Source organism: Mustela erminea, chromosome 6, assembly GCF_009829155.1.
Source record: "Mustela erminea isolate mMusErm1 chromosome 6, mMusErm1.Pri, whole genome shotgun sequence".
In the NCBI taxonomy this organism is placed as follows: Eukaryota; Metazoa; Chordata; class Mammalia; order Carnivora; family Mustelidae; genus Mustela; species Mustela erminea.
In genome coordinates this window covers 92,734,919-92,755,673 of record NC_045619.1, presented here as the reverse complement: position 1 = coordinate 92,755,673, position 20,755 = coordinate 92,734,919, and the positions used below count along the sequence as shown (strand labels likewise).

At 54.5% G+C, this 20,755-nt stretch overlaps 1 protein-coding gene across 1 annotated transcript; it reads left to right on the top strand.

Moving 5' to 3' along the window:
- Nucleotides 1–4,255: 4,255 nt before the first annotated feature.
- Nucleotides 4,256–18,539, top strand: ANKRD52 (ankyrin repeat domain 52). The gene is made up of 28 exons (XM_032348608.1): nt 4,256–4,409; nt 4,737–4,820; nt 5,282–5,360; nt 5,548–5,618; nt 6,889–7,089; nt 7,639–7,726; nt 7,868–8,010; nt 8,309–8,521; nt 8,788–8,866; nt 9,173–9,287; nt 9,474–9,556; nt 9,663–9,780; nt 9,987–10,055; nt 10,238–10,378; nt 10,455–10,535; nt 11,925–12,036; nt 12,236–12,307; nt 12,598–12,799; nt 13,066–13,153; nt 13,230–13,347; nt 13,947–14,166; nt 14,371–14,458; nt 14,566–14,649; nt 14,761–14,906; nt 15,126–15,208; nt 15,422–15,504; nt 15,688–15,779; nt 16,229–18,539. Exons 1-28 carry the CDS (start codon nt 4,383–4,385, stop codon nt 16,477–16,479), a joined length of 3,231 nt encoding a protein of 1,076 aa, XP_032204499.1. The 5' UTR covers nt 4,256–4,382; the 3' UTR covers nt 16,480–18,539.
- Nucleotides 18,540–20,755: the final 2,216 nt, after the last annotated feature.

The following is a 20,755-nucleotide window of genomic DNA, read 5'->3' as shown; positions in this document are numbered from 1 at the left end:
ATGCCTGGGTGGCTCAGTTGGTTAAGCCTCTGCCTTCTGCTCAGGTCATGATCCCAGGGTTGTGGGATTGAGTCCCACATCAGCCTCCCTGCTCAGCGGGTAGCCTGCTGCTCCCTCTGCCTGCTGCTCCCCTGCTTATGCTCTCTCTCTCTCTCTCTCTCTGACAAATAAATAAAATATTTTTTTAAAAAAATATTTTATTTATTTATTTATTTATTTTAAGATTTTATTTATTTATTTGACAGACAGATCACAAGTAGGCAGAGAGGCAAGCAGAGAGAGAGAGGAGGAAGCAGGCTCCCTGCTGAGCAGAGAGCCCGATGTGGGGCTCGATCCCAGGACCCTGGGATCATGACCTGAGCTGAAGGCAGAGGCTTTAACCCACTGAGCCACCCAGGTGCCCCTATTTATTTATTTTTTAAAAAGATTTTTATTTATTTATTTGACAGACAGAGATCACAAGTAGGCAGAGGCAGGCTGAGAGAGGAGAAAGCAGAATCCCCGCAGAGCAGAGAGCCCGATGCGGGGCTCGATCCCAGGACCCTGAGACCATGACCTGAGCCAAAGGCAGAGGCCTAACCCACCGAGCCACCCAGGCGCCCCAAAAAGATTTAATTTTTTAAAGTAATCTCTACACCGAACCTGGGGCTCGAACTCACAACCCTGAATCCTCTATCAACTGAACCAGTCAGGTGGCCCTGGATTGCTTTTAAATTTTGAGCCTATTTTATTTGAATGTCAAAGACCAAGAACCCTCCCTTGAACTCTGGCTTACATTTAACATTTTTAAGGAAGGCATTTTATGGAGAACGCTTGGGTGGTTAAGCATCTGCTTCAGAATCAAGTCCTTGCTGGGCTCCTGGCTCAGTGGGGAGACTGCTCCCCCCTCTGCCTGCCACTCTCCCCTGCTTGTGCTTGCATTCTCTCTGACAAATAAACAAAATCTTTAAAAAAAAATTTTTTTAAAGGAAGGCATTTTCATCCTTATTTTATATTTATATTATATATACATGAAGCCCCAAATTGGAGAATGATCTTACCTCTTTTTCTCTCCTAACGTTTCTTCTTTTTTCCCTCAGCACCCCTACCCCCACCACCAGGATACAGTCAGTATCACTTTCCAGTTCAAAGATGGTAATCTGGAGCCACTCTCAGTGGGCATGTGACCTTGAGGGACAGATTTACTCTTTCCAGCCTTGCTTTCTTGTCCAGACCCACTCCCTCTGACTAAGGGCTTACACATGTGAGACAGCTGCTTAGAGTGAGGAGAAAGGTTCTGGCTGGATAAAAGACAGAAATTAACCGGGATACATGACTGAACTGTGACCTCATTAACACTATGCCTTAACGGAGTTAACTGCTGCAGAATCCCCAAGGTACAATAGGCCTGCCGAGCCAATTTGCTTGTTGTCCCCCTACTAATTAGATTAGCTAATTACTGCCATTTAAACTTTCCTAGTTCATTCCTCGTACTTGAACAACCAATTTCCTTCCATTTCCCTGTCACTCTACATCAATAACTTCCTTCAGGTATTAACCCAAAATACATCTACTTGAGGAAGACCATCTTTCGACTGAACCCATTCCTGAAAATTACTCCAAACACACGATGCCATGTAAAATAGCATGTATCCTATATTCTCTAGTAGTTTTGTATGTATATGTATGCTCTTCGAAGTTCCACAAAAATAGACACTATTACTTCTAAGTTTCTACTTCCAAGCCAGTTAGTATAGTGCTGTACTGTGCATTCTATAATGGTTGAGTCCTCAATCAGCATTTCTTAAAAGAATGAGAATTGAGGCTTAAAAATAGGCAGATATCTGCCTAGAGTTACCCAAATGTGAATTCAGTAGTTGAATCATAGGACTGTCTTCATAGAAGGGCTTTGCAACTACTCCCAGCCTAAATACCACTCCCACCACCCCACCCCTATGCCTCTCCCTGAACCTTGGAAGTTTCTGTGTTACCTACATTATATCCCTTTTTCCCCCTCCTGAGAAATCCTCTTTCTGTGCTCTGAATAATATTAAAAATAACTCCTTAGCTCTTCCTTCTTCTTCCAGCTGCCCAAAGTACCAGGCTGGTAACCTCACTTGTTCACCTCTACTCCCACACCAGAACCAGGCACGTGACCTCAGCTCAACCCCTGACTCCAATTCCTCAGGTTACCAGGAGCTATTTCAGGCAATGAAGGCCATGTAGTCCGCTCCTCCCCATCCTCTGGGTCATATCCTAGCTCAGCCCTTCCTGGAAGGTCCAGTAGTCAAGTCAACATGTCCTAACACCCATATCCATCTGATCCCCAGCTTCCTTTAGTTTCTACTTCTTCAGCCTCATCTTTCTCCTCCTCATCAAATGTTAAGTGTCTGTTCCTGCTCTGTTAAAGCTACAAAGAATAATGTATACGCTTGCCTTTGGAGAGCTCAAAATCCTTTTTTCATAGAAAACAAAACAAAAAAACCCAAAGTAATGCATAGTCCCGTGTTGGAAGACTGCCTAAGGAGTTTAAAATCCATTCTGAAATGTTGGACACTTGTATGTCAAACGTGTAAGGTGAGGGGCGCCCGGGTGGCTCAGTCATTGAGTGTCTGCCTTCAGCTCAGGTCGTGATTTCAGAGTCCTGGGATCCAGCCCTGCATCGGGCTCCCTGCTCAGCAGGCAGCCTGCTTCTTCCTCTCCCACTCCCCCCACTTGTGTTCCTTCTCTCGCTGGGTCTCTCTCTGTCAAATAAATAAATAAAATCTTTAAAAAAAACGAAAAACAAAAAACATTAAGGTGAAATGAGCCACAAAGGTAGGCAGTTTAAACCTGACCGCTACAGGGTGCCTGGGTGGCTCAGTCTGTTGGACATCTGCCTTCAGGCCGGGTCGTGGTTCTACAGTCCTGGGATTGAGCCCGGCATTGGGCTCCCTGCTTAGTGGAGTGCCTGCCTCTCTCTCTTCCTCTGCTGCTTCCCAGGTTTGTGTGCGCTCCCTCCCTGCCAAGTAAATAAAATCTTTGAAAAAATAAATAAATAAACCTGACAGCTACAGGGTAAACTAAATATTTAAGGGTTAAGGATGTAACAAAAGGAAAAGAACCCGTTAACCAGGGAAGACTCCTGGGAAAAGGTTAAGTTTTGAGTAATATTGTAAATTTTATTTTCAATATGGTAAAAGTTCAAAAATTATTAAAGATATGTAGTGATGGGTATTTTCCCCTCTCATTCCTCATTCCCCGTTCCCTAGTTTCTCTCTCCAGGAAAAATCACAGATATCAGTGTCTTGTGTATCTTTCTGGTGGGAATCAAGACACCAAAGGCAACGAAGGGCATAGATTGTTAGAGAGCAAAGAAGAGCTTTTATTATATCTGTACCTTGATAGGGGGCCAACTTGCTATACTTCTTCCTAAATGTGTTCCCTCTTAGAACACTCATAGTGAGTTGCTGAGCTCTAAGGACCCTGGATCACCTTTTATAAACTCCAGCAATTTTTCAATATCCAGTTTTCTTCCCTCTTCCTTTTCTGGGCTGGGATGACCTCCATCTAGATCTTGCCTGATTGGCTGCTCTCTGGCCTCGCCAATGGAGGAGGGAAAGCACCCCACCCTTTTCTGGGGAGAAGCCATTGAGCCTCTTAAAGTGTAGCCACCCTACCACCTTAACCTGGCCATGAAGTAATTAGTAATTCGGGAAGTGCCCCTTGTGTCGGCCTTGGAGGCCTTCTTCAGCTGCCAGCTGTCCCAGCCTCTCTGTGGGGATTTTCTGCAGCTGGAGAATCCTTTTTGGGATTTCTCTCAGCAGTTTGAGCACTTTCGCTATTTCCTGTCTACCCAAATCATGTCACCGCCAGTGGAGATACACGCCTTCCTTCTCTCTGGGGCTATTGCCATATACAACTCCCGGCTCTCCACGCCCCTGTTTCCCCAAGTGTGTGGCGGATTTGGGGGTATGTAATCGCAGACGGGAGGAATTAGCTCCGGCGGAGGCATTGTGGTGGGCTGGGTGGTGGGAGGCCCCGCAGGGCCAAGGCCCGCGTTGTCGCTTGGGTCTTGTGAGAAACTCGCCGAGCCTCCAGACTGGAGCAGAGAGCACGGCGCAGCAGGCTTGGGGAGCCGGGGAACCAGCGCGCGAGGTGGGGGGCGCCGGGGCCCTTCCGGGCGCCAGGACAGGGCGGAGGGCGCCAGGCCTGGGGCCGCCAGCGCGGCTAGAGCCCCGCGGCCCGGCCCAGGACGGCCGCCAGGGAGCGCTGCGGGCTCCCGCTCGCCCGCCCCCCGGTAGGCGGGGCCGCGCTCTCCCCGCAGCCGCCGCCGCAGCCGCCGCCTGGGCCGCCCCGTGTCCCCGGTGGAGCCGCCGCCGCCGCCGCCGGGAGCTCGATGCGGACGGAGCCCGGGCCGGGCCATGGGGATCCTCAGCATCACGGACCAGGTCAGCCCTCCTGTTCTTGCCCGCTTCCTCCTTCCAGGGTCCGGCGCCGCCGCCACGCGAGCCCGGGGATGTGCGGCCTAGGCTGGGCCCGAGCCCGGGGCTCCCGCTGCTCCCGCCCCGCCCCACGCCGTGCTCCCCTCAACAGAGCCGGTGTCCTTGGGGGCCTGGCGACCGGCCAACATGCCGCGGGAGTGTCCTCTGCAGCCAGGACCCCAGAGCGGAGCCCCTCCAGCAACGCCCCTCATCAAGCCAGGTGTCCCCCCTCCCCGCCCCCCACCGCTGGTTCCGTTCCGGCCCGCTTTCTCTGAACGCCGGTTCTTCCTGCAGCCGCCCCTGGTCCAGGCCATCTTTAGCCGAGATGTGGAGGAAGTGCGTTCCCTCCTCTCGCAGAAGGAGAACATCAATGTACTGGTGAGTTGGGATCAGGGAGGATGGGGAGCCAGTAATCTGGGCCCTGGTGTTCTGGACCCCTCCCAACCTGTGGGGCGGCTCCGTGGCTCCTTGGCTCGGAAGAGGCCACAGCTCTTTCTACCCAGGGATGGGCGCCTGCTCTACATTTGGAGATGGAGAGCAGGTCAGGCTTGAAGCATAGAACAGTGGAGCTGAGGATGCCCAGAAACGGTGTTCTTTTCTGAACCATCAGTATCTGCAGCGCCCCCACCCCTCCTGGAAGAAGGAGCCTGCCTTACAGCCCCTTGGCCCTGACCCCCTGACTCCCTGACTCCACCCTCCCTAGGTGCTTGTTTTGACCTAGGATAGGGATTTAGGAGCCTGCAGAACCTAGGGGAAGAGGTGGGGAAAGGCCCAACTTGGGTTGGGGTCCTTGATAGTTCACCCTCCAGCACAGCTGCTGCTCTTTTCTGCCTTCCCAGGACCAAGAGAGGCGGACCCCATTGCATGCTGCTGCCTATGTAGGCGATGTCCCCATCCTCCAGTTGCTACTGATGTCAGGTGAAAGTGGGGAGCTGGAAGGTGTGGCACCTAGGGAGGGGACCTGAGGGAAGAGCCTCCCCCCGCCCATCCTGGTACTTGTTCTGGGAGAGGCTTCATCTCTATCCATATTCCTTAGCCTGATTACTGGCTTCCTTCCCTACTTGCTGTCCACTTCCCACCAAAAGAGGAAATTATATCTCCACAGGTGCTAATGTCAATGCTAAGGACACACTGTGGCTGACCCCTCTTCATCGTGCTGCTGCTTCCCGAAATGAGGTATTGGCCTCCTCTGCCCTTTCACCCTTTCAGAGAGGATGAGTTGGTTAAAGGTAGAAGTTAAGGATCAGAGAGCCTCAGCTGTCTGCTTACAAGCTGGTCTATCCCTAGGTCAGGAGACTAGACCTTGGCCCCTCCTTCCTACCCCTAGAACTGGCTGCTAAGGGGGGCTGAGTGTTGCCAGCTGATGTGACGTCAGGGGAGAGCTTAACACTGGGCTGGCAGACTGCAGGGGGCCCTGCTGCCAGGCCTGAGTGACTCATCCTTCCCTGGGGGGCCACCTTGGAGTCTGATACCCCTCTGGGCACTGAGATTTCTTACCTTGTGATGGAGGGATTGAGGGTGGTGATCTGTTGCATCCCTGCCTCTCAAGCAGCATGAAAGTTGACAGCACAGAGGTCAAACGTGCCTCATCAATTGGGTCCAGCAACCCTGACGAGAACGGGTGGGGTGTGGGGGAGGAGGTAAGGAGACCTCTCCCTTGGTTCTATGGTCAGTTCCCTGGCTCCAACTACCAGGGGAGAGACTAAGACCAAAGGGAATGGGGGATCAATGGGAATGCGGTGGGTTGTGATTGAGAGGGACCCTTTAGCCTAAGTTTTAGAGAGGAACCAGCACCTGTTTGCTTACTGAAGTAACGGAAATTATTTTTGTGCCTGTGGAAGGACTGAAGGAGGGCATTTGGGGCAACATAGCAGGAGTGTGTATTTTTTCCTAGTGAAAAGTATGAGGGATTGGGATTCTCTGTATATGTGGATTTGCTTGGTCGTAGCTATGTGTGTGGGTGAAGATTTTCAGGGTCTGGGTTAGGGAGTGATACCAGGTGGCTTGAGGAAGAGGAGGGGACTTCAGCAAGGTAGGGAAGATTTTAAACTCTCAGAAGATCCAGAAGATGGAGGGCGCCTGGCTGGCTCAGTGGGTTAAAGCCTCTGCCTTCGGCTCAGGTCATGATCCCAGGGTCCTGGGATCGAGCCCCGCATCTGGCTGTCTGCTCAGCGGGGAGCCTCTTCCTCCCCTCTCTCTCTTTGCCTGCCTCTCTGCCTACTTGTGATCTCTGTCAAATAAATAAATAAAATCTTAAAAAAAAAAAAATCCAGAAGATGGGAAGTAGAGGTTGAGATGCTACGTATGTTGGAAAAATGAGAAGAGACTCTGTGCTGGGGGATGGGGGTTATGGGGCCACATGTGCCATGCTGATCTGTTCTTCCCTCCATTTGTTTTACCTTCTACTTCCCCTCTCTCTTCTCTCCTATCCCCGGCTCCTTTACAGAAGGTGCTGGGACTGCTGCTGGCACATTCAGCAGATGTGAATGCCCGGGACAAGCTGTGGCAAACACCACTGCATGTGGCTGCTGCCAACCGGGCCACGAAGTGTGCTGAGGCTCTGGCACCCCTGTTGAGTAGCCTCAACGTGGCCGACAGGAGTGGGCGCAGTGCCCTGCACCATGCAGTGCATAGTGGGCATCTGGAGGTAAGGACTGCTCCAATCCATACCCAGCTGAGCCCCGTCCCATTCTGTCCCGGCCCTTCCCTTCCCTTCCCTTCCCACCCCACTTACCTTCCTCTGCTTCTGGGCCATCAGGTCTGGGGAACAGCAGCCTGGATAGACACTTGGGCTTGAGCATCAAATGAATGGTTGGGTTAGATTGAAATTCTTGACTTGGACTTAAGTCCAAGGTAAACTCTCTGAAGTTGGATGGAAAATGTTTATATACATGCCTCTTTCTGAAAAGTGAGTGTCCCTGTTTTTCAAAATGTTTTAGAAGATTTTTCAAAAGAATTTAAGAACCGGAAGATCATAGGAAGACACTCCCTCAAATTTCCCTCAAACTTCCAAATATGTATGGGATCTCTTTCTTAGTATCTGCTTCCTCTGTTCCCTTTAGTTCTCCAGATTGTTCTGTTCAAGAACAAAGACATTTGGCTGCCTCAGCCTTTTCAGGAACTGAGGCTTCTGCCCTTAGGTACATTGAAAGCATGAACCTGGCTCTGAGCAGGTGTCTTTCATATCCTCATACAGACGGTGAACCTGCTCCTGAACAAGGGAGCCAGCCTGAATGTCTGTGACAAAAAGGAGCGGCAGCCTCTGCACTGGGCAGCTTTTCTGGGTGAGAAAGGGTTCATGGAAAGAGGAGGAATTTGACATTTAGGATTGCTAAGGCAGGGATGGGGATTACAGCCTTTGGAGAGAGGCACTTGGGGTCTTAGTTCACCCTCCACACCCTTGAGAGCCTCCTCTTTCTTTCTAGGGCATTTGGAGGTCCTAAAACTGCTGGTGGCACGGGGAGCGGACCTCGGCTGCAAGGACCGCAAGGGCTATGGGCTGCTCCACACAGCTGCGGCCAGTGGCCAGATTGAAGTGGTGAAGTACCTGCTCCGGATGGGGGCTGAGGTCAGGGTGCTGAGCCCAGGAGGCTGGGTGCTAAGGACAGGGAGTTGGGCGTCGGAGTCTGTGTGTAGAGACGTAAGGTGCTGGGATTGTTGGAGTGGTTGGGGGAGGTCAGCAGGATACAGTGAAACACAGTGAATAGCGCTTGCTGTAAGGAATAGGCTCGGTCTATTGAGTCAGGATCCTGAGGTGTCTTGGGAGGTTGTTGGAATTCTGGGGTTCTCTAGGCTATCTGTGTTGGCTTCCATTTTATTTAAACTGATACTTCACTGTGCCTTTATCTGCACCCCTGGAAATCCAGATCGACGAGCCCAACGCTTTTGGAAACACAGCTTTGCACATCGCCTGCTACCTGGGCCAGGATGCTGTGGCCATCGAGCTGGTGAATGCAGGAGCCAATGTCAACCAGCCGAATGACAAGGGCTTCACGCCACTGCACGTGGCTGCAGTCTCTACCAATGGCGCTCTCTGCTTGGAGCTGTTGGTCAATAATGGGGCTGATGTCAACTACCAGGTGCCTGAAGGGATGACGCCATAGCCTGGCTCTGGGAGTGCTGGGAGAGGAATCTGGCTCTGGGGGTCCTGACCATATCTTCCCCTGTGGATAACTCTGGGGAATCGTCACTTGCCTCCTAGGTTGATCAGACCTTGCCAGGAGAGTATGGGCTGAGCAGATGTCCACAAGACTAGTCCATCCTCAGAGATGTGTCCTTTTGAAAGGGGAATGGGGCCTTCTCAGTGCCTTGTGCTGAAAACAAAAAAATTGCCATATTTTCACAGAGCAAGGAAGGGAAAAGTCCTCTGCACATGGCTGCCATCCATGGTCGTTTCACCCGCTCCCAGATCCTCATCCAGAATGGTATGAACTTGGGAGACTTTGTGCTCTCTTCTCCCACTTCCCCAGAGAACTCATCCCTAGAAACCCCTTTGTTTCCTCATTCCACCTCCCACACCCCCTTCCAGCCAGGATGAGCACCTGGAGCTCTGAGCAAGGCATCTGTGGAAATGGTCCTGGTCTGCCTGCCCTTAAGGCTTACAAACAAGCTAACACCTGTGGAAGGCTTGGCCTGGGACACGGCATGAACCAAGCACTCACATGGTAGCTTGGTGGTGTGAGTGGCCTGGAGCCTAAGGTCAGCCTGAGTTTGTGTGCTTCCCCTCTCAGGCAGCGAGATTGATTGTGCCGACAAATTTGGGAACACGCCACTGCACGTGGCTGCTCGCTATGGACACGAGCTGCTCATCAGCACCCTCATGACCAATGGCGCGGATACCGCCCGGTGAGTTGGGGTCCTTTGGATCTGTACAGGCTTCTCATGTCAAACGTGGAGGCACAAAGAAGCTTGCCAAAAGGAAGCTTGCTGAACCCCACCATCTCCTGGGCTAGTGGGAGGGGGCCTGCAGAAAGGAGGTCTATAACCAGTCTCTCCTGGACCTAAGGACCAAGTCCCTCAATTTCTCCCCAGGCGCGGCATTCACGACATGTTCCCTCTGCACTTAGCTGTTCTCTTTGGATTCTCTGACTGTTGTCGTAAGCTTCTTTCCTCAGGTATGTGCTGACTGGTTGGGGGGTTGGGCAGGTGTGTAGGTGGGTGCAGGCCTCTCCCTCTGGTCAGGGCCCTCAGATGGGATCCGTGGCTGTTCCGGCCCTGCAGGTCAGCTGTATAGCATTGTATCTTCACTCAGCAATGAGCACGTGCTTTCAGCTGGGTTTGACATCAATACGCCTGACAACCTTGGCCGCACCTGTCTTCATGCTGCTGCTTCTGGAGGGTGAGTTCTCTTCTGTCTCCCAGGCACTGAGATCTGGGCAAGAGTGTGGGCCCTTCTCTGCTGCCCAGATGTCTCCCCCGTCACAGTGCGAGCAGTCAACAGCAGAAAGAACTGTCTGCGGCGCTATCCTTTTTCAGCCTCTCCCTGTGCCTGTGGCTTCTCTCTGAGCCTCTCGCTCTCTTAACCCTCATCCTCTTTCCTTTTAGGAACGTTGAATGTCTTAATTTGCTGTTGAGCAGTGGAGCTGACTTGAGGAGGAGAGACAAATTTGGAAGGTGTGTTGATACGCAGCAGTAGATGTGGGGAATGTCAGCTAAGAGAGACAGACGACAGAGGGAGTGGTAGGGGCTTGGAGACTAAGTGGGGAGAGTACTACAGAGCAGCTGCAGGCTGCTCCTCTGGTTGCCTTTGGGTCTGCCCTCGGCTCTTTCACCCACCCTCCTTGCCTTCTCCACAGGACCCCACTGCACTATGCAGCCGCCAACGGCAGCTACCAGTGTGCAGTCACGCTGGTGACGGCTGGTGCGGGCGTCAATGAGGCCGACTGTAAAGGCTGCTCTCCGCTCCACTATGCCGCTGCCTCTGACACCTACCGGAGGTGAGAGTCCCACTTTGGCCTTCTCAGCTCCACTCGCCTCCCTGAGCCTCCCCTGACTTCACTATCTGTACCCCAGAGCGGAACCTCACTCATCTTCCAGCCACGATGCTGAAGAGGACGAGCCACTGAAGGAGTCCCGCAGGAAGGAGGCCTTCTTGTGAGTAGTTGAGCAGAGCCCCTGGATGTGCTGTCCCAGTGGCCTTGGCTATGGCCCAGCCGCACTCCCATCCACTCTGGATCCCGCTCTTACTTCCGCTGCTGGCAGCTGGGCCGCCTGCAGTACGTTGGGTGCACTCTGAACCCAGTCCTAGACTAAGTATTGTGGGTACAAACCAAAGTAGGAGACCTAGTTCCTTCCCTCAGGGAATGGGTGGTCTTCTTGAGAGAATCAGATGAGCTAAACACACCAAATCACTTATCTATTCCGGAAGAATTGAGGATTTACTTATTAGGTACTAAGTACTGTGATAGGTACAAGGATAAAAGATGAATTACTCTTGGGGTGCCTGGGTGGTTCAGTCAGTTAAGCATCCGACTTCATTTTGGCTCAGGTCAGGATCTCAAGGTTATGAGATCGAGCCCCACGTGGGACTCCGAGCTGGGCTTAGAGCCTGCTTGAGAATCTCTCTCTCCCTCTCCCACTGCTCCTTCCTGCATCTTACTCTCCAAAACAAACAAACAAATAAAAAATCCTCAAATTTCTACCCTTTGAAAACGAATAAGCTGTTGGGAAATAAAAATGAAAGGGCATTTACACATTCTAATGTTAGATATTAACAGTAGGGAGAATAGTGCAGCGCATGTGGAAACTCTAGACTATCTTTATAGTCTTTCTGTAAATCTATGAGTGTTCTGAAATGAAAGGGTTGTCTTTCTTTAAAGAAGGATACTCCAATCCAAGAAACTCAACTGTGCGACTTTTGGCAACTTAACTTCTCCGTGCCTCAATTTCCTTAACTATGATAGGAATAAGAATAAGACCATGAGAGCGTGATGCAGACTAAGCGATTTCATACACTTGAAGTGCTTAGAACAGTGCTTGACATGTAGAAAGTGCTGATTATTATTATTGCTGTTAGTACTTCTAAGCTGATCCTCTAAGAAGGGTGCCAAGGGAGTACAGAGGAAGAGGCAGCTCAGTGGGAAGGTTGGGGAAGGCCTCACAAAGGGGAGGAGGCTAGGAGTAAGCTTGGGATGAGTAGGACTTCTTCAGAGAGGTTGGAAGGAGAAGGCATTCCAGACAGGAGGTCAGCGTGTGTGGAGGTAGGTGGAAAGTGTTGGTAACTAATAACTATGCTCTAGGTTCTCCAGGAGAGCGTTCCAGGGATAAAGGAAGGCATCGAAGCCAGAGTAGGGCTGATGTGAAGGAGGTGGTGGGTCTGGAGCCAGGGTCGAATGGGCAGGAGTTGGCCTCCGTGGAGCAGAGGACGGGTGTTGGGCAGTTTGGCCTGGAGGGGCTCCCTTCCCCCTCTCCTCTGCACTTTGCACAACTGGGCCCTCCCCTGCTGGGCCTGTCCCTGCCTCACAGTGTGCCCCTGTCCCCCAGCTGTCTGGAGTTCTTACTGGATAACGGTGCAGACCCCTCCCTGCGGGACAGGCAGGGCTACACAGCTGTGCACTATGCAGCCGCCTACGGCAACAGACAGAACCTCGAACTGGTATGTGCGGGATCTGGCGAGGAGTAGAGGAGAGGGGCAGGGCACGCCGTCATCTTTGTGTTTGTGGATTCTGAAACTGAGGGGTGGTTGACTCAGATGTGGTCTCTAGCGCCAGGGGCTTCGGGGGTCACTCTGGTGGTGGAGGGATAACATCTTAGAAATTCAAGAACCTCTGCCCCTACTTTCCTGTCCATTGCAGCTCTTAGAAATGTCCTTTAACTGCCTGGAGGATGTGGAGAGCACCATTCCAGTCAGCCCTTTGCACTTAGCTGTGAGTCTGCAGTCCTTTCCCCCTGCCTTCTTTGACCCTCTCTGCCCCAGACCCACACACAGGCATGAGCACTTGGGAATCTGTCCTAGCTTCTGCCTTCTTGTGGGGATGTGGCAAGCAGGCAGTGGTCTGGGGAGGGCTGGGCATGGTACAAGTCGAGAGTCTGAGGGGCCCGAGCTCGTGGCGGGGACTGCTGCCTGGAGTTTCCCCATGGGGCCCAAGAGCAGAGTGGGGACAGTGTCCCGAGCTGTATCCATCGGCTACCTGCACCCCCCCACTGCCCCACCCAGGCCTACAACGGTCACTGTGAAGCCCTGAAGACACTGGCCGAGACGCTGGTGAATCTGGATGTAAGGGACCACAAAGGCCGGACCGCGCTCTTCCTGGCCACCGAGCGGGGCTCCACCGAGTGTGTGGAGGTACTTACGGCCCACGGCGCCTCCGCACTTGTCAGGGAACGCAGACGCAAGTGGACGCCCCTGCACGCTGCTGGTGAGGACGCCGTTCAGGCGCTTCCCTCCCCTTGCTGGAGGGCATGGAGACGGGTCCCAGACCCTTCCTGAACGGGCCTAGGGTTGGGAGTGGAGCAGGGCGAGGAGAATGGAAACTTCAGGTTCTGATTCGTGGCTTCCTGTTCCCCTAAGACTTCGGCCTGCTTCTCCAGGTCTTCCCTTAATCTCCACCCTTGAGTCCTTTCTGCTTGACCTGGCTGCCTCCTTCCCCTTGACTGTGCCTTGACCCAGACCCTTTTCTCCTAGCTGCCTCTGGCCACACTGACTCCCTGCACTTGCTGATCGACAGTGGGGAACGAGCTGACATCACAGATGTCATGGATGCCTATGGACAGTGAGTGTGGGCCAGGGGCAGGGAGCAGCTTTTCATGTCCCTGCGGGCCCTCACCTTTCTCCTGCCCCCTCTGTAGAACCCCACTGATGCTGGCCATCATGAATGGCCATGTGGATTGTGTCCATCTGCTGCTAGAGAAAGGATCCACGGCTGATGCTGCTGACCTCCGGGGCCGCACCGCCCTCCACCGTGGGGTGAGTGACCTCCTGGGTGGGGCTGCTCACTGACAGTCCTGGACTTGGGAACACAGGACCCATCAGCAGTAGGACAGCAGACTGTCTAGCAGGTGGGCCAGTATTTTGTGCTCAGAGTCTTAACTGGGCCTTACTGTGTTTGCTCCAGGAGGAGTACCTGACATTCGTAGCAGGTCTCCCCGATTCCCTTGTTTTGTTATCTCATACAGCCACATGCTCGCTACCTAGTCCATGCCCCAGGAACCCCAGCCCTGGTGCTGGGCCCCTGGCTAATGATGCCACCATCTCAGGCCTTCTCCACCATCAGTTGGCCTAAAGCTGTCTCCTCCTCAACCCAGGGGATGCTTCGATCCCTTCATCTTCCAACACTGCCATTTGTCCCCTACTCCAGAGTGCCAGAATTAACTCTTGCCATTCTGCTTGTCTGTTGGCATAGAGAGGAGGGAGGCAGGAGATGCTGACACCTAACATTTAGAGTTGGCGCAAAGACAACGATGGGCACCCTGGAAGTGGTTCTCATTTCGGGGCGAGCTCTGGCGACTGGCTGTGAGGCAGGGAATGGCCCTGTGCCCTCCCTCACACCGTTATGTCGCCCACAGGCAGTGACCGGCTGTGAGGACTGCCTGGCCGCCCTGCTGGACCACGACGCGTTTGTGCTGTGCCGAGACTTCAAGGGCCGCACCCCCATTCACCTGGCCTCAGCCTGCGGCCACACCGCCGTGCTACGGACACTGCTGCAGGCTGCCCTTTCCACAGACCCCCTGGATGCTGGCGTGGATTACAGTGGATACTCGCCCATGCACTGGGCCTCCTACACTGGTGCGGGCTTGCGGTCTTGGCGGGTGCGGGAGTCGGGGTGCAGCATGGGGGAGGGCAGAACAGAACAGAGACTGAGGCCCTGTGGAGTTGAGGGAGGGACCCAGGTTAAGCTGCATCTGGAAGTGGGATGTCCCAAGATGGCACCGGACAGAGGTGGTCTTCGTCCCTCTCCACCCTCCACTGCTCTTCCTTTCTCCTGCTCAGGACATGAAGATTGTCTGGAGTTGTTACTTGAACACAGCCCGTTTTCATACCTGGAGGGAAACCCCTTCACTCCTTTGCACTGTGCAGTGTAAGTCCTTTCCTGCACCTCCACCCTGCTCGGGGGTCTGGGACTGGGGCTTAGGACAAGCATTCCATTTTCCTTGTCCTTCCTACTGACCCTTCCTCCTCCCCTAGAATTAATAACCAGGACAGCACCACAGAGATGCTGCTGGGAGCTCTGGGTGCCAAGATTGTGAACAGCCGAGATGCCAAAGGACGGTGAGTGGTGGAAGGCTTAGACAAAAGGCTCGATTGCCTCTGGCCTCTTTCTGCTCAGGAGAACGAGCCTTCCCTTTCCTCTCTGCCCTGACACCCCCTACTCCCCCGCAGGACCCCTCTTCACGCCGCTGCCTTCGCGGACAACATATCTGGGCTCCGGATGCTCCTGCAGCATCAAGCCGAGGTGAACGCCACTGACCACACCGGCCGCACCGCGCTCATGACGGCGGCCGAGAACGGCCAGACCGCTGCTGTGGGTGTGTAGGGGCTGTGTGTGGGAGGGGGAGCTCTCCTTGTGTTTCTGCAAGATGGGGCAGCCCTGCCTGTGGCATGCCTCAGGAAGCAGGAGGCATGTCTCTGGGTAGTTCATTCTCTGCAGATGGCATGCAGAGTGGATGCAGATGGGAGGACCAGGAGCCGGGAGGGCTCCTGCTCTGGAGAAAAGGCGTCAGTCCTCTGCCCTCTTTCTCTTGCAGAATTTCTGCTGTATCGAGGGAAGGCAGACCTTACTGTGCTGGATGAGAACAAGAACACTGCCCTCCACTTGGCTTGTAGCAAGGTATGGCCTGGATCAGGGATGGCGAGGGCTATGTAAGGGGCAGGGCTTGACGAGGGGCCGGGGGGGGGGGCAGTGGGAGGGTCTGCCCACCTCGGGGGCAGACTGGAATGGCCATCAGGATTGTCCAGCCTACATAGCTCTTTGTCCTCCCGCTACCCAACTCGTGCTCTGCAGCCTGCCTGCTTCCACTCCATCTCTGTTCCTCTCCCTCAGGGCCATGAGAAATGTGCCCTCATGATCCTGGCAGAAACCCAAGACCTTGGCCTTATCAATGCTACCAACAGTGCGCTGCAGATGTGAGTGCCCGGGGAAGGGGGCTCCTGGCTGGGGGAGGCAGGTGGGTGAAGAAAGAGCCACCCGCCTTCCAGGGGCTCTCTGGAACTCCTAGTATTTGTTCAGCACTCGGGATACTCCGGCTGGATGAGGAAGGGCAGCATGGTACCCTACTGATTTCTTGCTCCTTTTTCCTTTCTTCCAAGGCCACTCCACATTGCTGCCCGGAACGGTCTTGCTTCTGTGGTGCAGGCCCTGCTGAGTCGTGGGGCCACAGTGCTGGCTGTGGATGAAGAAGGTGAGTGGGGTCCCGAGCCCCCCGCCTGTCCTGGGTTTGGGGTCAGGGACACTCTTCAGGAGGTGACTTCTTAACCTTAACCTATAAACTGGGGTGTCTTTTTTCTCCCAGGGGAACTTCAGAGCAGGGACACAATACCAATATGCTAGAGTCTCTGAGGGCAGTCTGACAAAACTAGGCAGACCCAGCACTGTCCTCAGGAAGACCTCCCACACACCTCAGCCTCCCAGCCTTGTGTCCCCTGTGCTCTGCCCTTTACCCCCCACCTTGACAGTCTGCTTGTCAGCCCCCTGGGCCCTCACTGGCCTTGAATTCTGATGGTTCTGGGTGCTTGCCTGCCTTGGCTCCCCTCCACAGATGAGAGCAGGAGAGCTCAGGGCCTGGGGGAAGATGGGTGGGGCTCTGGGGCTGCAGGACCCAGGCCTCAGTTCTCCCCCTCTGCCCTGCAGGTCACACCCCAGCGCTGGCCTGCGCCCCCAACAAAGATGTGGCAGACTGCCTGGCCTTGATCCTCTCCACCATGAAGCCTTTCCCACCCAAGGACGCCGTCAGTCCTTTCAGCTTCAGCCTGCTCAAGAACTGCGGCATCGCAGCAGCCAAGACGGTGGGTGGCTGCGGCGCCCTGCCCCACGGGGCTTCCTGCCCCTACAGCCAGGAGCGGCACGGCGCCATTGGCTTAGACGGCTGCTACTCGGAGTAGCCCCCCTTCGGTGTCCCTCCCCCTGCCGGTGGCTTGATATCTTATTCTATTTATTTAGAAAAAGTCTATACATTTAGGGCACTTTAAAGGAGAACACGACTGGGTGGGGGGGACAGAACGGGGGGAAGAAGCACTGGGGAGCAGCTGCTCACCCCTTTGCCACACCATCCTGGCCTGGCAGGGGTCTGGGACCGACAGGGAGCACCCCAGGCCCTTGGCACCCCCAGGGCAACCCCTTCTGCCAAGTGTCCCCAAATGATTGCTAAATGCCTGGCTACCCTCTCTTTTACCCCATCTCTCGGTTTCCCCTTTCTGCTGCCAACTCCCCCTTCCCTTCCCTCTGTCTCTCCTCTCTGGGTCCCCCTGCCCCTACTGCCAGGCAGATCCTTCCTCCTCTTCCATACCCATCACTGCCTCCCTGCTCGGCTGGCCCCTCCACCCCCGCAGCAGTGAGAAGCCTTAATTTCTGGTACTGTGTGAGCACTCTGGGGGTGTCCCCCTCCCCCTTCAGGGGCAGCTAGTGGATGAGGGGGGAGGGTATTTAGCACTGGGGCCTGGAGCTTTTCCCCATTTCTGTACCCTGTCACCCCTAAAGTTCAAATGCAAAACACTTGAAGCAGCAACTACTGTACCTGGGCCCCAATCCTGCACTCTCCCCTGGCTCCTCATATGCAAATCAAGGGCTGGCTCTGCCCCCACAGCCTGCTCCTCCCTGACTCCCTGCCTCGCTGGCCTGGCCCCCTAACCACGCACTTTAACCTTGCTTCTTTCTTTTCACTTCTTTTGGGAGGGCAGAGCCTGTGGCCATTCCCGCCCTGGCTCCCCCTCCCTTAACTTTGAGGCTTGTCATGAATTTTTAAGTAAGCATTTTATCCTTTAGGGAAAGAAACAAATTAATTTCCTGCCCATTTCAAAACCACAGCCCTAGTATGTCCTGTGTGTTTCAGGCATGTGTTTGCATGTGTGGGGAGGGAAGGACCGTGTTCTTCCTCCTGTGCCCCCCAAACCTCATAGTTCCTCTGTGCCCGCACCTTCCGTTATGTCCAAGAGTACCCACCGCCCCCAGTCACTCCTGATCTGAAGCCAAAGATGGTGGGAGGGGCAGGGCAGACTAGGGACCGTGGCGACTCGGGACCGGCTTCCCCTCCAGTGTGAGGATGAAGCTCTGATCTAGGGAGCGATAAATACCCGCTGAGGCTTGGTCCCTGCCCTCCTGGCCTTGGGGAGAGATGGGATTGAGCGAGGGGCTGCACTGAGAAGATTCCCAAAAGTCGCACCCCAAAAGCCAAACTGGGCCGGAGTGAGGAGGGGGCAGTTTTCTCTCTAAATGTAGCATTGAATTTGGCCCTGGTCCCTTCCAACGCCCTGTCCATCCATCTCCCAGCTAAGCCTCCTGGACAGTTGGACCCACTCCCACAGCCCAGTGTTCCCTTCCTCACACTCAATACCTCAGCCAGGGGCCAAGACACAGAACTTGAATAGAGGTCATGCCCCCTCCACTCCCACAGTGCACCCTTGCCCAGTTTGGCTGCCATCAGTATTGTCCCCTGAGAACTGGACAGGCTTCGTTTACACAGTACAGGGTTCCCCCCACCCCCCGCCCCACCGCCACCCGGGGGATCCCTCAGTTTCCTCCCCCCACCCACACTTGCTTTGTTCACAACCTCACCCACTTTTCAGTCATGTCCCCTGAAAGTCTTGCTGCCCTCGCCAAGGGGGTCCTGAGGGGAGAGGGGGGCATCCCAGGGACCCCTCCCTCCCTAACAGATACCCTTAACCATACCTCATGCTGGTTCCCTGAAGCCTGGGGTGTTTGTCCAAGTCCTTATTCTTTTTGTCATGGTCTCTATTCCCTCTCTCTGTGTCTTGCTTCCCCCAGACCTCAGTTCCTAAACCATTTCAAAGCTTCCAAATGACCATTATTGGTGAGAAGGATTGTGCAGCTTTTAGTTTTTAATTTTGTTTTCAAAGCCAAAGGGCCTTGCGACGCCCCTCTTGCCCACCTCCCTTTCACACCCTGCCCTCCCCAATACGACAATCAATGTGACCTCTCTTAAGGGCTGCAGCCCCCCACCCCCAACCCTGCTGGTTCTGCAAAGCTTGCCCCTAACTTCAACTCTCTCTCCTCAAATCTTCCCATTCCACCCCCTCCCTCTCATTTTGGTGCTGGGAATTAGGTGACGGGGGGTAGGGGGGCAGGGAGTGGGCAGAGAGATGGGTCCTCCAGAGAAGACTCTCGGGGTATCAGTGGGGAATCAGTCGTGTTCTCCTTTATCAATGTTTGGCGACGACAGGAAGAATCTGAGTATTTATCAGGAGCCCCATTGTTTTGCTAGATGAGATTTCTGGCTGCTTCCTCTTCCCCCGCTGCCCCTTCAGCACACCGTCAGCAGTGCTCGGGCAGGTCGTGGGGAGTCCCCTGCCCCTCCTCGTGCGGCTGTGAGGAGGCAGATGTGGAGGACGAGCAGCCCCCTCTCCTTATGCCAAAGGAAATCCCACACCCCACCCCGGGCTCCCCAGCCCCTAGTGTTTTTTGAAGTGTTTTGACCATTCTCATGGCCACTGCATATTTATTTTAATGTTAAGATTTTTTTTTAAACCTCTTTGACTTAAACGGGTGTGGAGAAGTAAAACAGGCAGAATGCCCCCCAATCTTAAGGGGGTAGGGTGGGGAGGAAACACCTCCTTCCCTTCGCCCTCCCTCTTCCCTCCCCCTCTCCCCACCGCAGCTCTAAAGCACTTGCTTCAAGTAATAAGCACTTTTGAGAAAAGGCCTATTTTAAGTGAGGACCCTGGGAGCAGCCCCAGGTCCCAGCAAAGGAGACAGAGCGAGGGCTACATAGGAGACAGGGAAACAGGCTTGTGAATCAGAGGGCGAGTTGAAAAGAGCCAGTTTTTAGTTTCTGATTTTTGGGGAGATGTTTCTGATTGGGCGGTGGCTTTGGTAGGGTTGTGTACTATCCTTCAGAAAAACAAATGGCACAAACTGTGGGTCCCAGGATGGGCCAACAGACCCGGGTCACTGCCACTGTCCAACTGAGACTGACGGGCCACCTCCCCCGCCGTGGCCCCCTGAGCCATAGGACTGCTGAAAACCACTGAATGTACAGCCCAGGTTGGGGTGGGGAGCAGCCCCTGGGGGAGGGGGCTTCTCCTTCTGTTTGGTGCTGTGGGGGGTGGGAGAGATGAGATGAGGGACTGCCACCCCACTTAGACATGTGTTTCTTGGGGTGGAGGGGCTGAGGAGGGCCTACCTCCCTCTCCAACCCCAGCATGGCCCCTCTTCCTTCCTCATCCCTATCCGTTTTGACTGTAAGTCCAGCTCACCTTTGCCTTCAATATGTAACCAAAGGAAAACTCAATACTGTTTCCACCGCTGTCTGCCCACCCGAGCACCTTCTTACTCCCCGAACCTAGAAGGGGAGGAGAGGCTGGGGGCGGGGTGGGGGGCGTGGGGCCAGAGTGAATGGTTCTGCAGCTGTACCCCCCCGGAAGCCTCTGCGGGGGTCTTGGAAGGGGCCCCGCGAGCTGAGGGCAGGGCCTGGCTGGTGGGCCTGGGAGCAGGCCTGCTCTATCTGTGCACAGGAGTGTTTCTTGGTCTGAATGACTCCAGTGACTGCGCTCCAGCAGGGAGGCCCCTTCCTCCTTCCCTCTCCGCCATTCCTCCCCCTCTCCCCACACCCCGTGTTCATCCCCACCTCCCTTCCCACCGCAAAGGAAAATAGCCTTACAGACCCTAGCCCAGAAGCCCTCCTCCTGGGGCAAACCAGTATAGGGGCCCCATCCCGCCTAGTTTGAACCCTACCTTTTAAGAAGGAGGGATAAGGAGCAAAGCAGCCCCTTCCCCTCTAATTGTGGTGGCTCCAGCCCTCCGTGACCTTGACCCAGGTCGGGCAAGGGTGGAGGCAAGGAATCTTTGAGGACCAAGCCCAGTGGTCTGGGAAGAGGGAGGTGGAGAGGGAAGGGCCTGACTTGGGGACTCCCTCCTCCCGACCCAACCCTAGAGAAGCGACCAAATCCCAGAGATGGGAGGAAGCTGGGGTGGGGAGGGTCTGTTCTATGAATTACTTGAAGGTACTGACTCCGAGGCTGCTGTTGCCCACTTAGGTGTGAGGGGGACACTGTCACTGCATTTGGGAAGGCAGAGGGTGGCGGGTGACGAGAGCATCTGCCCTTGGCCCTCGCTCGCTCCTGCTAGGCCCTTTCCCTGGGGAGCCTGGCTTTGCCCCCCAGGGAAGACGGGGAGAGCCTTCCCCTCCCATCTCCATCCCTCACT